The 16,221-nt window shown below is 56.2% G+C and overlaps 2 protein-coding genes across 3 annotated transcripts; both read left to right on the top strand.

Moving 5' to 3' along the window:
- The first annotated feature begins 2,168 nt into the window (after nt 1-2,168).
- Nucleotides 2,169-5,330, top strand: LGALS1 (lectin, galactoside-binding, soluble, 1). Its single transcript, XM_012638024.1, has 4 exons — nt 2,169-2,263; nt 3,546-3,625; nt 4,711-4,882; nt 5,131-5,330. Exons 1-4 carry the CDS (start codon nt 2,255-2,257, stop codon nt 5,275-5,277), a joined length of 408 nt encoding a protein of 135 aa, XP_012493478.1. The 5' UTR covers nt 2,169-2,254; the 3' UTR covers nt 5,278-5,330.
- Nucleotides 5,331-10,963: 5,633 nt separating this feature from the next.
- NOL12 (nucleolar protein 12) lies at nt 10,964-15,213 on the top strand. 2 transcript variants are annotated; one of them, XM_012638023.1, is made up of 6 exons: nt 10,964-11,098; nt 12,178-12,283; nt 12,565-12,613; nt 13,132-13,268; nt 14,318-14,409; nt 14,794-15,213. In XM_012638023.1, exons 1-6 carry the CDS (start codon nt 11,019-11,021, stop codon nt 14,957-14,959), a joined length of 630 nt encoding a protein of 209 aa, XP_012493477.1. In that variant the 5' UTR covers nt 10,964-11,018; the 3' UTR covers nt 14,960-15,213. The 2 variants fall into 2 exon arrangements, with proteins under 2 accessions (XP_012493477.1, XP_012493476.1); XM_012638022.1 differs by having other exon boundaries at nt 13,126-13,268.
- Nucleotides 15,214-16,221: the final 1,008 nt, after the last annotated feature.

Genomic DNA, 16,221 nt, shown 5'->3' with positions numbered 1-16,221 from the left:
TGTGCTGGCCTGGCCTCCAGATGTGAGTCACTCCTAGTCCGCATCTTCCTCCCTCTTTGGAACTGCTTGCAGTTCCAAAGGGAGGATGGCTGCGTGGAGAAGGCGGTCCCCCCGACAGCTCCCCTAGCAAGCCCCTCACCTTGTCCATGCTTCCCTTCTCCTTCTTCAACCAGGGTCCAGAGTGTGAGGTGAGCAGCCCTCAAACCCACCCTCAACTCCGTTGCTACAGTGACCTTCCCTACACCCAAATGTGGCCTCAATACTCTCCCTTCCGTTAACAGGAAAAAAGCCAAACTCTGTAAAATAATTTTAAAGGGATTTACTCTGAGCCAAATTTGAGGACCATGACCGGGAGCCACTCCCAAGAAGCCTTGAGCAAGTGGACTTGGTGTGGCTGGGTTACGGTTTGGTTTTATACATTTCAGGGAGGCAGGGGTTACAGGTCAAGTCATAAATCAATACGTGGGAGGCATACATAGGTTTGGCCCAAAAAGGTGGCCATCTCAAAGGGAGAGGCTTATACAGGTTATAGGTTGGTTTAAAGATTCTTTGACTTATAATTGGTCAAAGACATGAAGCTTTATCTAAAGGCTTGGAATGTTTTAACATAAGGAGCTGTTTATCTGAGATAAGCCATGTATTCGTTGTGTAAATTGAGGACCTGCAGGTTTGTCTTGCCTACCTTTAGGCCTGTTAACGGGTTACAAAGGATGTCCCCAAGAAGGGAGGGAGGCATGATGTGGCATGTCTGATCTCCCTCCTCCTGGCAGGCAATTTAGTTTTAGGATATTCCTTTGGCCATGAGGGGGTCCATTTAGTCAGCCAGTAGGGGGGTGAGCCTTAACCTTTTATTTTAGTTCACACTTCCTATAACCTTCTGTGGCTCCCCAGCACCCTCAGGTAAAACAATATCCAAGACCTTTACCTGGCCCATGAGCCCTTCAGGATCCAGGCAGTGCTGGCTTCCCAGCCTCGCCCACCTTGCCCTCCATGCCCGGAAGCTCACTGTTCCCAGACCCGTGCTTTCTCATTTCTGAGCTTTTGCCCATGCCGTATGCCAGTCGATTCTTCGTCCACCCCCCACACATTCTGCACAGTCTCCATGCCACCACGCTGGCTTCCTCATGACTTCTCTTGGAGCCATCATCGTGCTACTGCTAATTAGGTTAGGTCAGATTCCACCCCAACCACTCCTCTCTGCAGAGAGGGGCAGGAAGAGGAAGGTGGGGGCTGCCCCAGCCCCAGGCCACCTCTCTGGAGCAGAAGGGCAGATCCCTCCATTCAGTGTAGCCTTGGGCAAGGGGATGGGGGCAGGGGGTTCATCTTTGAAGGTACGTAGTGGGTGCTCGGTAAAATACCTGCTGAATGGATATGGAAAGGCAGGCCGTGCCAGCCTCAGAGGGGAGATGTGAAGAGAGCAGATGGGGTGCACAGAGCCTGGACCCCACCTCTCAAGGCCTGGCCCACCCTGAGCGGCCTCCCAGGCGTCACACTAGCAAGCAGGCAGAGGCTGTCAGGCCTGGGCTCTTTGAAATCACCCGCAGGCTTCTCAGTGGAGCCAAAGCCTGAGGCCAGAGACAAGGCCTGCAGTCTCAGGCCTGGCACCCGGCCCAGCCTTCCCTTAGCCCTACTGAGGAACCCGCGCAGCAGCCACAGTCCTCGCTTCCGGGGGAAGCCCGGGTGGGGCCAGGGACTGTGGTTAATGGGTCCTCGGCTCTGCAGAGGCGCACAGCGGGAGCCACCCCCTGGCCCTGCCCGGGAGCAGCCTGGCCTCCCCCTGCTCTAATTCCCTGTAGAACCCTGCAGCCCCTCAGCCATCTTCTCTGGGCGCCCCTGAGCTCAGCCTCCTGGCCCCGGGCCCCTTCCCGCCAACTCTCGGCCTAGCTCATCCTCAAACTATTTTCCACTGGCTTCCCCCAATCTCTGCCACAGCACAATTTTGGGGTTGGGGGTGGAGAGGGATGGAGGCCAATAGGAGGTGGAGCTTGGATCCTGGGGGTGTGGCTAGGAAGGAGTCGGGAGAGCTGGCCACTCTGATTAGTCACCTCTGCTCCAGAACTGGCTTCAAAATTCCATTGACTCCACCTCTAGTGGACCCCATCCCTGTCCCGACTTGCAATTGGCTGAGCTTCCAAGGGGCGGGGCTCACCCGGTCTGGTCCTTTTAAAAGGGTGGGAGCGGCCGGGGCCCATCTCTCGGGTGGAGTCTTCAGACGGCTGGTGCGGCAGTCCTCGAACATCCTCTGGCCTCAATCATGGCTTGTGTGAGTGTGGGGACCCCACCTCAAGCTCCAGGGGACAGGGTGGGACAGACTGCCAGGGGAGAGCAGGCTAGATCAGGAGCTGGGCTCTAGTCCCAGCTGTGTGGACGTGAACAAATGCCTTCTCTTTTATGGACCTCAGTGGCCACATCTGTAAAATGGGGGGTGGGTGCCATGGTCCCCCAAGGCCTTCTCTGGCTTAAGAACTTTCTGGATTCCTCCAGGGTCTGGCAGCACAGTTATTTCTGCCAAGGGTTGACATTCTGCAGCTCTCTGAGAAGTGGGAGTGAGAAGGGTGTGGCCAAGTAGGGGGACACTTTGGTTGCACCCAGGCCACTGTCCCTTCCCCCTCCTCCACTCCAGAAGAGTCTCCTGTCCCTTCCCCCCTGCAGCTGTCCCCAGGCACCAGGCCAGGGCAGAGTCACCCTCTGCTCCAGAGAGCTCTGAAAAGTCGCCAGGGCCTAAGACAGGCTGTCCAGGATGGGCCTGCCTGGGGTAGGGGGGGAGGGAAGCTTGGGGGGGGGAAGCTGGGACGTGGGCTGGTAAGGGAGGGAGAAGGAGTGAAGAATCTTCCCCAGGCCCCCAGGGAAAGGCTTCAAGTTTCCGGCAGGAGCCACTCATACCAGTTAACTCCTGCCCACCCTCCCGAGGCGCCAGTGGGTAGCAGTGCCTAGCAGTGCCCTCCGTCCTATTAACCCTGAACCAACCTGGCTGCAGCTCCAACACTTGGTTGCTCTCCCTTCTGCAGAGGGACGTGTTTCTCAGGGTGTCCTCTCTTGTTCCTCGGCCTCTCTGCAGAGAGAGGCATGAAGAGGACAGTGGGGGCTGCCCCAGCCCCAGGCCACCTCCTCTGGAGCAGAAGGGCAGATCCCTCCGTTCAGTGTGACCTTGGGCAAGTGGCTGCCCCACTCCGAGCCAGGTCCTCTCCCTCTGCTAAGTGAGGCAATGAGGCACTGCACCCCACCTCCCAGGCCACTCTGAATCCCAAATCCCCAAGCTCACCCACAAATCTCCTAGAGCCTCTTTTAGAGCCTGGGCTCCTGTTACCGATGGAAACAGGCCCTGTTGGGAACAGGGACTTTCCCAGGACCACACAGAGACTCACAGGCTAGAACCTGCAGCTCAGTCCTGTGCCCCGGGCTTCCCGTTGTCCTGGACGGAAGATCCAGAGTGGGAACAACCCCACTCCCACCCCCAACCCCCCAGGACACTGCAGCACTGCAGGCAGCAGCAGCGGCAGAGCCCTAGTCCTCTAACCTGGCTGGGCGGGGTCTTGTCTGCGCAGGGTCTGGTCGCCAGCAACCTGAATCTCAAACCTGGGGAGTGCCTCAGAGTGCGGGGTGAGGTGGCCCCCGACGCCAAAAGGTGAGGGGCAAAGACAGGGTAGTGGAGGGGGGACTTGAAGCTGGAGGGTCCAGCCTGCGTCTGATATGGGTGTGGCCGGCCAAGCCCACTTCTCCTTCCCGGCAGGTAGGGGGTTAATGGCCAGCTGCCGATGCTGCATTTTCTGGATGAGTCACTTCCCCTGCGGGGTCTGGGCGCCCCTACCGCGGTCGCCCCCTCCTTCCCTGCTGGAGCCTCTTAAACTAAACCAGCTGCTGCCGCCTCTTGATCTACCTTGCACCCTCCCCCTCCTTCCAGCTCTGGGCGGGACCTGAGGCTGGGGAGGGCGGGGAGAGGGAATGAGAGGGGTGTCACCGTTGCCTTCCCTGGAGGTCCCTCCTTCCTGTGTCAGGTCATTCACTCATCATTCATTCAGCCAGCGGGCTTATTTCCTCAGCAGCCGTGTGACCTTGGGCTAGTCAACCAACCTCACTGAGCCTCAGTTTGTTAATCTGTAAAGCAAGGGGGACGCGCGGTGTGGAGGAAGTGAGCTGCTGGACAGCTCAGTGACGACAGTGATGACCAGCTGATGTTATTAGGAGCTGCATACTATGGCACCCGCTCTATCTAATTTCATTCTTACCAAACCCTCAGAGGCAGGGGTGGCTGTTATGTCCGGGCAACGAATGTGTTATTATTATTTGTTCATTCGCCCCACAATTATTGAGCAGCTACCCTGTGCCCCGCTCTGCCGGGCACCAGGGACACAGAGACGTGCAAGACAGGGCACGTGCCCTCCCAGACTCCCCTTCTCTGGAGGGAGTCTCTGAACTTGATCAAAAGGGCTGGGACACTAATGTCTTCGAGGGTCTTGGGCCATGAGCACACCAAGACCCTTAGAGATCCCCCCCATGCAGCCCCTGGTACAGACGAGGAAACTGAGGGGAAGCGAGGTGCAGGGACTGGCTCGAGGTCACACGGCCAGAACTGGAATCCAGGTTTCTAGTCTCCCTGTTCCCCGAGTTCTCCCAGCTAGATGCACACATGGGGCACTCAGTGGCAGACTGGTCAGGACGAGGGGGCTGGCACTGGCCGGGGTGGCCCAAAGCCCACCTGTTCCTCCCTAGCTTCGTGCTGAACCTGGGCAAAGACAGCAACAACCTGTGCCTGCACTTCAACCCTCGCTTTGACGCCCACGGGGACGCCAACACCATCGTGTGCAACAGCAAGGACGGCGGGGCCTGGGGGGCCGAGCAGCGGGAGTCTGCCTTTCCCTTCCAGCCTGGAAGTGTAGCGGAGGTGCGCGAGGGACTAGGGGGCCAGGGGCAGGGCCCTGGGTGGGCTGGGGCTGGGCTGTGTTTGATGGCTAGAGACCTGGGCCCCACCTGCCCTCCCCTCTGGCTGTGTGATGGCCAGTGAGTGTCATCCCCTCTCTGAGCCTTAGTGGCCTCATCCAGGAGCTGGGGCTGTGTCAGGGCCACAGGAGGAAGGGGCTGCAGGAGGGCCTGTGGCCTGCGGGACCAGCTCACTGCCCTTGTCCACCCCAGGTGTGCATCACCTTCGACCAGGCAGACCTGACCATCACGCTGCCAGATGGTTACGCATTCAAGTTCCCCAACCGCCTCAACCTGGAGGCCATCAGCTACATGGCAGCTGACGGCGACTTCAAGATCAAGTGTATGGCCTTTGAGTGAAGCCAGCTGGCCCATGGCCCCCAATAAAGGCGGCTGCATCTGCTCCCCCTGAACCAGCCTCCTGTGCTCATGTGTGTGTGTGTGTGTGTGTGTGGGTGGGTGTGTGTGTGGGTGGAAGAGGGGTCCCCGGGCTCAGCCCAGCCCTTTTATTTCCAATCACTTCCTCCATGTGTACCTCCTAAGTTCCAGTGATGTCTTCCCCAGGATCCCCTAGGCCAGCAGCGAGCTCAGCACACAGTAGGGGGCTCAGTGACCACTGAATAGAAACCAGTGCCTGCCGTGAAACTGCTCTTAGCCCCGGGGGCCCTGGCACATAGTAGGTGCTCAAACGATGTTGCATAAAAGAAACCAAGGGGGAAAGAGGCCAGGACAGACCGATGGCAGGAGAGAGGAGGTGGAGGGAAGAATAACCAGGCCTCTCACTTACCTTCATGAGCTAGAAAGAGATTTGCAATCAGCAGTCAGACAAGGAGCTGCCAGCTGTGTGGCCTTGTGTGTGTTAACTGACCTCTCTGAGCCTCAGTTTATTAGTACAGGGGGATAATAGCACCTAGCCTATTGTAGGGTTGTTGTGTGAAGATTAAGTGAGATGTTGCATGAAGGAGGCCAAGTTCAGTGCCTAGCACATGGTAAATGCTCAGTGGATAGGACAGTTCGTCCTACACTACTTTTTTTTTTTAAGACAGGGTCTCACTATGTTGCCCAGGCTGGAGCTCAGTGGCTATTCACAGGCACAATCATCATAGCATAGTATAGCCTTGAACTCCTGGGTTCATGTGATCCTCCTGCCTCAGCCTCCTGAGTAGCTGGGATTACAGGGAGACACTACCACGCCCAGCTCCCTGCACTACCTTTTGAGAAGTTATTACTTGAATTTGAAGGGAAGGACATGGGCTGTGAGTGATGAAATGACTCCTGGGTCTGTACCAGGTCCAGCTGAGCCTGGGTGGCTCCCAGGCATCCTGGCTTTGTGGCCCCAGGCCACATACCCTCTTTGCCGGAGAGTAAGGGCTAGTCAGGAAGCTGCTGGCTCTGTGGCCCTTCCTGACAATGGGAATATGGGCTTGGGCGATGGTCCTGGAACACCATTGCCAGCCCCTGTTTCTGTGGTAGGAGCTGGGCTTGGGGGCTATATCGCCCTGCAGAGAACCAAGAGGTAGAGGCCAGCGGCAGAAGGCCCAGCCTCCAGGGTCCCAAAGGCCCCCGCTGCACACAGCCTCTTCCTCAAGGTGCACAGTGTGGGTAACTCACTCGGCCTGAAATGCAGTCTCTGTGAGCCTGTCCCTTTCTGGTTTCCAAAGAGGATATCTCTTCCAAGACCAGCCTGGGCCCTGTTACCTTGGGGGACAAGCTTCACCCAGCCCCATCAAACCGGCCCACCTCCAGTGATCAGACGTGAGCAGATGGCTGGGGCAGACTGATCGCTGCAGACCAACCGCTGCCCTGCACGTTCCCGCTTGCTGCTGTAGTCAGAGCTTGCCAGGGCCCTACCTCCCTGGGAAACAGCTGCAGGAACTGAGCTGAAGTTCTGGAAGGCCTAGAATCAGAACCACTGGGCTCCCCCAAACCCCAGGCATGGTCTCCTGAGGCATGGTGGCTGAGTGGGTGGGGCTCGGCAAACCTCACTCTCTAGGACAGCTGGCACCAGCTACGTGTCTGTTTCTTACCCCCTCCAGCCTCAGTGTCCTCATCCATAAGATGGGGGCCATTCTGGTTTCCATCTCAGTGGGCCCCCTAGGACCCGGGATGGGGAGAGAGGGGGAAGCCACCTCTATGAGAGGGCCAAAGAGGATGGAGCACACCCCAGGGACTCCCGTGAGCCACACCCAATCTCCAGGCTCTCCTGGGGCTCCCAAGTGGCCACCCAGAGACAAACAGCTTTGAAAGCCTGGCTGTGTGGATGGGGCGCCCTCTGCTGGGTGCCAGAGAAAGTGTCCCCAGGCTGCCTTTCCCAGTGCCCAAGTTCACCCATACTGACTGTGCCTGCACTGGCTGAGCACCCACAATACACCAGGCCTGAGACCCCAAGGGGCAGAGGAAAGCCCTGGAGCAGATAAGGAGAGAGGCCACTGGGGTTGGAGGAAGGAAACGGCTCCGACTCAAGACAGGTCTGTGTTTAAACCCCAGCTCCATCACTGTGTGCCCTTGGACCAGTTATTCGACATCTCTGAAACTTGGTGTCCTCATCTGCCAAACGGAGTTAATGCTGCACTAGCACCTACTCTGTGGGGTTGTGAGGATTAGCTGAGGTAACGTATAGAAACACGTGGTGCCTGGCACATGGAATGGGCTCTGTGAATGCTGGTTCCCTTCACCCCTTTTAAGAGGTGGTGTGTCCCAAGAGCCTAGGAAACTGAGTCCAGAGAAGTTAAGTAGAGCTCTGTCCTTAGGCCACCTGGGCTCCACCCTCAGCACCTGTTCTTCTTGTCTGTGTGACCTCAGACAAGTGACTATACCTCTCTGAGCCTCAGTTTCCTCCTTAGCAAAACAGGGATCATGCCTAAAAAGAGATCATCATAAGCCAGGCATGGTGGTGCACACCTGTGGTCCCAGCCACTCGGGAGGCTGAGCTGGGAGGATCGCTGGAGCTCAGGAGTACAAAGCCAGCCTGGGCAACATAGCGAGACCCTGTCTTTAAAAATACATAAATAAATAAAAGACATCATCACAGGCCAGGCGTGGTGGCTCATGCCTGTAATCCTAACACTCTGGGAGGCCGAGGCAGGAGGATCACTTGCACTCAAGAGTTGGAGACCAGCCTGAGCAAGATGGAGACCCCATCTCTATATTAAAAAAAAAAGAGAGAGAGATCATCATGTAAAGAGCTAAATAAATGGCAGCTGCTATTGTTACTCTCTTTTGCTCATTACCGTCATCATCTATTAGGGGAATGTGCCATCTCTTGCTGTGCCTGGCACGTAAAAGTAATTTCAAGGAGAAACCAAGCTCAGAGTGGTGGTGGGTGTTTTTGTCCATGAGCTGAAGTAAAGGGCTATTGAGCTTTTGAAGTCTGGGGGATCCTCTGCCTTGGGGTGGGCTTGCCAGTCCCTTGTCTTCTTTCCTGGGGCAAAGGAACCTGAAACTCTCTGGGAAGGGTTGGAGCAACAGCGCCTACTTGGGGTGGCTGCTCCACTGTGTACCAGAGCGCTGGCAGATAAGGCCACCCTAAGCCTCACTGGGCAGGCAGCTCAGGCTGGATTGAGCTGAAACGGCCAAGCTCGCAGAGTTTCCCGCGTGTAGTCCTGTGAGAGCAGCTGCCTCCTTACTGGTTCCCATCTCCGTACCAGACTGGAAGCTCTGGAACCATGCTGTGTACAGGGCAGCAGTCACGGAAGTGGCTCTGGGTGACTCTGGTCACCCTCTCTGAGCCAAACAGGGATGAAAGCAGCTCCAACCTCACAAGGAGGCTGTGAGGATTAGCTGAGATAATCCACGCGAGGCTCTGAGAACATTCCTCAGCACAGGAGTCTGAGTGGGTGAACCGCGAGGAGGGAAGGGGCCCACAAAGGGGCAGGTGAGAGAGCAGGCTTGTGATTTGTCATGTTCGGTGGCAGAGCCTGCACTTTTTTTTTTTTTTTTAGACAGAGTCTCGCTCTGTTGCTGGGGCTAGAGTGCTGTGGCGTCAGCCTAGCTCACAGCAACCTCCAACTCCTGGGCTCAAGCAATCCTCCTGCCTCAGCCTCCCACGTAGCTGTGGGACTACAGGCATGCGCCATCACACCCGGCTAACTTTTTTCTATTTTTAGTTGTTTGGCTAATTTCTTTCTATTTATAGTAGAGACGGGGGTCTCACTCTTGCTCAGGCTGGTCTCAAACTCCTGACCTTGAGCGATCCACCCGCCTCGGCCTCCCAGAGTGCTAGGATTACAGGCGTGAGCCACCACGCCCGGGCTGCACTTTTAATCTATACCCTCTCTGGGTGGGGTTGGATCCCTGATAAACTGAGCAGGTGGCAGCAGGGACTGGGAGGCGGCCCAGCTGCAGAAGGCGGCTCTCTGGCATCTTGGCGGGGGAGATCACTGCAGCCAGGACAGTGCTTCTGTCCAGCTGGAGGGTGCCACAGTGGCAATCGGACACGGTCACTAGGAGGCAGAAGCGGCTGGTCAGGGGGCAGTTGTTCAGCACGTCGGAGCCCTACCACTAAGGCAGACTCTGCTATGCACTGGGCCTGGGGAGCTGAAAGGCAGGGCCCACAGTTTTAGGATAGCTTCCTCTCAGCACCCAACATGGAATCTGCAAGCAGGGGACCCTCGTGGAATGAATTCAGCATTCATGGAGTGCTGCACCCACCGTGTGCATGACTCCTTCCAAACTCACAGTCAGGGTCTGCGTCTTGCCTTCCAGAGGGGGCCTGTTAGCTACTGGGGGCCAGCGAGAGCTCAGGGATCTGGGTGGGGAGGCCAGAGACCCAGGTTCAAGTCTCATCTTTGCCACAGTCCCTTCCTCTCTCTGAAATAACAGTTCCTTTCTTCGTGTGCCTGGCATACAGCACGCACTCAATACACGTGTACTTACCTGTTTTCTGGGCTTCAGTTTCCCCATTTGTTAAAGGAGAGGGGTCCTAAAGCCTGTTATTCCTCTGGCAACCCCACTTCCCAGCCAGTTCTGGAGTCACCCTCTCTGGGAAGCCCTCGCTGGTCCTCTACCCTGGAGGAGCCCACCTGGAGGTCTGCAGACTCCTGAGCTCCTGGCTGCAGAGGCATCTTCCCTGGGCTGTAATGGCCACTGGCCCTGCTGGACTGGCCATTCCTTAAAGTCAAGGACAGCAGCGGTGTCTGCAGCGCACAGCACAGGATCTGACAGCACAAAATGACAGCAGGGTTGAGAATGGAGCACTCAGCCATATAATCCGAGTTACTACTGAAAATCCCCGTCAGGTGTGGTTTTACTTCATGCCTTCATATCCATGCCCTCACTGTCAGTAGAGGACGTGTTAGTACACTGCCATGCCATACCTGGGGAAACTAAGGCACAGAGAGGGGCAGTGGCTTGTGTAGCGAACACGTGTACACATGGATTATGTTATACACTTCACTCATTTATTCCTCGCAATTATGGTTGTCAAAGTTTGGTCCATGGACCTGCAGCATTAGCATCACCTGAGAACTTGCCAGAAATGGAAATTCTGGGACCCACCCAGATCTACAGAATTAGAAACAGTGGGGTGGGGCCCAGCGATCCGGGTTTAAGCAAGTCCCTGGGGGTTCTGGTGTACACCAAAGTTCTAGAACCACTGTCTGACAATAACCCTGCAAAGTCACTATAATTATCCCTATTTTACAAATAGGGTAATTGAGGCACAGCCAAGGCAATTGGTCTAGGACCACACAGCTGTAGGCAGCTCGGCTATCTCTTGGAGACCACCACCGAGTTGACATCAGAACCAAAAGTAGGGTCAGTACAGCAATTTTTGGCCATTCATGAATAACTCCATATTAAGCACCTACTGTGTGCCAGACACGGTCCTGGGCAATGGAGTCTGGGGACCTGGCTCTCACCGAGGCCAGTTTGGGGGAGGGTGTGGGGCTGGGAGTCGCAGGGACCCTGGGAGTCTAGGCCCTAGAAGGCGCGGACCAGCACATGGGGAGGGAGGAAAGAGGCTGGGCGGCCCCTTTAAAAGGAGGGACCTGGCGGGCGGAACTGTTCGGCACGGCCGGGAGGCGCGTCGGGGATCACGAAAACGTCACGCCCGGAAGTGTCTTAGGCGAGGGGAAGGCGCGCTTGCAGGGAGCCTCACCGCTATGGGCCGCAACAAGAAGAAGCGAGATGGTGACGACCGGCGGCCCCGGCTCGTTCTCAGCTTCGACGAAGAGAAGCGGAGGTGAGTGGCAAGGCCGGGCCGGATTCCCCTTGGGCTGCTCGGGGAAGGCTAAGGCCAGGTCCGGGCTGAGCCCGCTCACGCTGAGGGTCTTTCCGGCCCCGCCCCCTGGGCGTGGCTGGAGAACTCCACGCTTCCACCCACTTCCCCTCCTGCTCCCCCGTTGGTGCCTTCTCGGCCTCCCTACCTCGCCTGGCTTCTGTGTGCGCGGCCAGAGACCCGGGAACTCGGGTCTCAAAGCAATGGGTTCGACCACCCTAGGCCAGCCCAGTCCATCGGCCCGGCACACAGTAGGCTCTCAGCCGTCGTTCGTTGACTGAATGATGAGCGAGTGCAATGAGAGTGGCTTTAAGTTCATTCATTCGCTCACCAGACTTTTATTGGGTTCTTTGCAGTGTGCAAGGCCTCGGGCCAGGAAGCTGAACTTCTGAGCCTCAGCGTCGGGGCGGACAAATAAATGGCATATGGTAGCGGATCAGCGAAGAGCCCAGTGTTGGGCTCTGGAACTGCCGCTAGGGAGATGAGAAGGGGCTGAGATCAGATAGCGGGAGGGAGGGAAATAAATGCTGGGCATCATTAGGAAACTCCCAGCATGCATCAGAAGGCCCTGCGGGTGCCCTGGGGACTGGGTGTTGGTTCAGTGGAGGGTTTCTGGAGGTCTGGGTGAGGGTGGCCTTGAAAGCCCTGTTAAAAGTGGCATAATTCACTGAGTAATGATATTTGCGGGTGTGGAAGGTGTCCCCTCCTGTTCTGTGTGTGTCCGCCACCTGGCCCTGTTGCTTGAAGCTGAGAGCCCTGGAGAGTATAGAGTGGAAGGACGAAGCATCTCTTACTTACCTAAACTTACACTCTCTGTGACCTTGGGCAAGTAATCTAGACTCTCTGTGCCTCAATGTAGCCATCTGTAAAATGGGGATTGACATCTACTACACAGGTTGTTGTGAGGATTAAATTATGAGGATTCCATGTAAATTTTTGGAATGGTGCCTGGCACATCGTGAGTACAGCATGAGCTATTTTTCCTTCTAGAACAAGCCCTTCTCTTGACTCTCTTCTACCTCTTACCGGTGTCCTTCCTTTAGGGAGTACCTGACAGGCTTCCACAAGCGGAAGGTGGAGCGGAGGAAGGCAGCCATTGAGGAGATTAAGCAGCGGCTGAAGGAGGAACAGAAGAAGCTCCGGGACGAGGTGCAGAGGAGGAGGGCAGGACTCCCAGAGGACTTGCAGCCTTGGATGGCTCTAATAGAGGCAGCTGCAGGGATGGGTTGTGGGGGGTGTGGGCAGGACTGGGGAGCAGTTTCTACAGGTAGAGACCCTGTGGGCTGGGTCTAGGGAAGGTGGAGGATGGAGTCTCCTCCTTATCTTGCAGCATGAGCCATGGTCTCATTCACCTTGGAGGTGAGCAATACCCCTGCCTGAGGTTGGGCGAGGGGCCATACTCACTGTGTCCCCTTCCCATTTGGTTTTAGCGCCACCAGGAATACTTGAAGATGCTGGCAGAGAGAGAAGAGGCACTGGGTAAGTCCTGTCCTTGGCCTGACCTGGAGAACCAGCAACAGGCCTGGGGGTTTGTCCCCTGGTAGGTGGGAGGAGAGGGATGTAGGGGCTGCGTAGAAGCTGACCTCCTTAGCTCTAGGGGTCTGGATGGTGACCTGGGGCTGAGGGTGGTCCTCAAGCACCTCTAAGTACAAGTGAATCAGAGACCAGGAGAAGGAGTCCCAAACCTCGTGGCAAACCCAGCCTGATGGAGAGCCCAGTTTCTGAAGACCGGAGGGACTGAAGGTGGAGCGGAGGGGCAGCAACAGTTCCTGGTGTCACATAGGGTTTGTCCGAAGTGGGAACCACCCTGGAGCAGGAAGGAAAGAGTGGATCATTCACGACATTTACTTGCAGGCCAGGCCCTGGAGCCAGTGACCTCGGGGGTGCTCTCCCCTGGAATAGAGGGCCCTTGCACTCCAGAGCTGGGAGGGAGGCTGTAGCCTTGCTGCTTTTTCCCGGGGCTGAGGTCTGGTCTGTGTCCCCCTGTACAGAAGAAGCAGATGAGCTGGACCGGCTGGTGACGGCAAAGACAGAGTCAGTGCAATACGACCACCCCAACCACACAGTCACCGTGACCACCATCAGTGACCTGGACCTCTCGGGGGCCCGGCTGCTGGGGCTTCCCCCGCCTGAGGTGGGTCCCAGTCCCAGCCCTGGGGCAGCCCCTGGGAAGAAGGGGCATAGGGGCAGACTGGTTTGCCCATGGTTGCTAAGTGCTGGCCCATGTCATGGGTATCCCCGTGCAAGGGGCTGTTTCCTTTCTGGACACTAAAGTCCCTGACTCCTCGGGGCTGCAGAGGCCAGCTCCACCACTGAGCGGCTGAAGGAGCTTGGGCAGTTTCCCTGCCTTGCCTGCTTCCCTTTCTTCATTAGTGAATTTGGGGATGGCTGTGAGGATAAAAGTAGTTAATCCATGTGAATCACTTGGCACAGTGCCCAGCCCTGTTTTAAGTGCTCAACAAAAGGTCTCTGTTTATTGTGATCGTTCCCCCAGTGTGGTAAGCAGCATTAATGTGGCCCATCTGTGTGTACTAGCAGTGGGTTTTCAACCTGTGGGTTATGAGTCATCTGTAGGTTTTAGTCAGCATTTAAAAAAAAGGAATATAGGCCAGGCTCGGTGGCTCATGCCTGGAATCCTAGCACTTGGGGAGGCCAAGGTGGGAGGATCATGTGAGCCCAGGAGTTTGAGGTTGCAGTGAGCTATATGACGCCACTGCACTCTGGCCCAGGCAAAAGAGAGATACCCTGTCCCAAAAAGAAAAAAAAAGAGAATATGATTGAAAATATCGGAAAGTATCACAGTAAGTAGTATTCCATTTTGTACTCATTCTTCTGCAAGGTCTGTTGCAAAGACAGGTCTCGTCCTCATCTTGCTGATATTTTCATTCACGTCCATTTGAGTGTCTACTATAAGCTACTACTAGGAGGCAGGAGAGGGTTTTTGTGTTTGTTTTTTGAGATAGGGTCTCACTCTGTCATGCAGCGTAGAACTCCTGGGCTGAAGTGATCCTCCTGCCTCAGCCTCCCCAAGTGCTGGGATTATAGGTGTGAGCCAACGTGCCCTCTGAGCCCTCCCAGACCTTTAATATGGCAGGCTGACAGAGCCATGGTTGCTCAGGGTGCCCAGCCCAGGCCTCCCCATCTACTGCTCTGTGTAACAGTCCTTGTCCTATGCTGCTTTAGCAAAGGGATGGGTCCGAGGAGGAGGCGTCATCCGTGGAGAAGCCAACCAAGGCCTTACCCAGGAAGTCCAGAGATCCCCTGCTCTCTCAGCGGTGAGCCCTTGCCTGTCAGCTCCTGTGGTCCTGCTCCTGATGAGGGGTGGCGTTGGGCAGGTGTGGAGCTCGGAGCAGCCCTCTGCTTTTCCTGTTGGGTGGTCCTCAGCCTCTCCTCATTGCCCCTAGCCTCCCCCACCCCCAAGAATGCCCAGCCCCGGGCACCCTTAGTGTGAGGGTCAGGAGCCTTTCTCTGAGCTGCTGTTGCTGGCAGGCACCCTGGAGGCAGAGCAGGCCAACTTTGGGATGCGTTTGGTGCTCTGAGCATTTGGGGCCTGTCCTCACTTCCCCTTTGTGAGCTGGGTGGTCAGTTTTGCCCCAACCCAACCTGCCACGCACCACCCTGTCCCCTAGCGTAAACTGAGGCCTTCCGCCCTCCCACAGGATCTCCTCCCTCACGGCGTCGCTGCACGCACACAGCCGCAAGAAGCTCAAGAGGAAGCGTCCCCGACGGGCCCAGGACTCCACCAAGAAGCCTCCGAGTGCCACTCGTACCAGCAAGACCCAGCGCCGCCGACTGACAGGCAAAGCCCGGCACAGCGGGGAGTGAAACTGAGAACCAAGGGGTACCCCAGTCTAGGCTGCGGGGCCCTGTCCTGTCTCAGCTTGGCTGTCCCTGTAACCAGCCTGCACTGAGGTGATGACTCACAGCCCAAGGTTGGGAAGCCAGGACCTCTGGCCTGGGGTTTGAACCCCAGAAGGAGCAGAGGCTGAAAGCTGGCCTCCCCCGGGAGGAGACTTCAGGGCCAAGTTCGAGGTGCCTTCCCAAATGTATACGCCGCCCAGCACTCGTAAGATTTGTGAAACTCATCAGATTTGTGCACTTGTGGTTTTTTTGTCCCTGGCCCCGCTACCACACACCAAAGACACGTTTCTAGGTGGTAGAAATGGTCGGGGGCCAGGGGTCCCTCCTATCTCTCACAGTTTTCCTTGGTACAGTAAGACGCAGTTCTCCCTGTGTTAGATCTGGGTCCCTTAACCAGGGTTGAGGACCAGTGTATCACTGGTAGAATCCAGAGCCACTGCTACTCTGAAAAGTGGACGTCTGGGGCAGGTGGGCAAATAATGCCCAGCTATGCCCTTACCTGGCTGAGCCTTTGGACCTGTCACTTCTGGGCCTCAGCAGTCTCCTGGCTGCAATGGAAGTGGAAGCAGCTGAGTCCTGCAGCATCCCCACCCCAGACTTGGACAGCTTCCCAGGCTTCCAACAGCTCCTGGGAAGAGCCCAACAAAGAAGGATTCAGTAATTCTCACTTTTTTTTTTTTTTTTTTTTTTTTGAGACAGGGTCTCACTCTGCTGCCTGGGCTACAGTGCAGTGGCATCATCACAGTTCACTGCAACCTCAAACTCCTAGGCTGGAGCGATCCTCCTGCCTCAGCCTCCCAAGTAGCTGGGACTATAGTCACCTGCCACCATGCCTGGCTAATTTTTCTATTTTTTTGTAGAGACAGGATCTTGCTATGTTGCTCAGGCTTAATTCTTATTTTTTAAACAAACTGCATCTTGACTCATATGAAAGTGAGTCATGTGGCCCCTTTAGAGTAGACCCCACAGGAAGCCAGCTGGTGTTCCCTGAGGGCTGTCATTTCTCCACACTCCTTCCATATAGGTCTTAGGCTGTGGCTTCAGAGCCGAAGAAAACCATAATTGTTCCTTCCTTGTCCCAGCGAGTCCTGGGGCAGGAACACAGGAATTTGAGGTTGTGCCCTAGTTAGAGGAGCCGTGTTGGGCCCTGAACACTACGAAGGAAGGGGAGCAAACTGTTCTCAGCCCCAGTGAAGCTCACAGACTAGCGAGTGACAGGATGACAG

This window comes from Propithecus coquereli, unplaced genomic scaffold, assembly GCF_000956105.1.
Source record: "Propithecus coquereli isolate 6110/MARCELLA unplaced genomic scaffold, Pcoq_1.0 Scaffold126, whole genome shotgun sequence".
NCBI classification, from domain to species: Eukaryota; Metazoa; Chordata; class Mammalia; order Primates; family Indriidae; genus Propithecus; species Propithecus coquereli.
The sequence above is the reverse complement of the archived record's forward strand: the minus strand, read 5'-3'. Positions and strand labels throughout refer to the sequence as shown.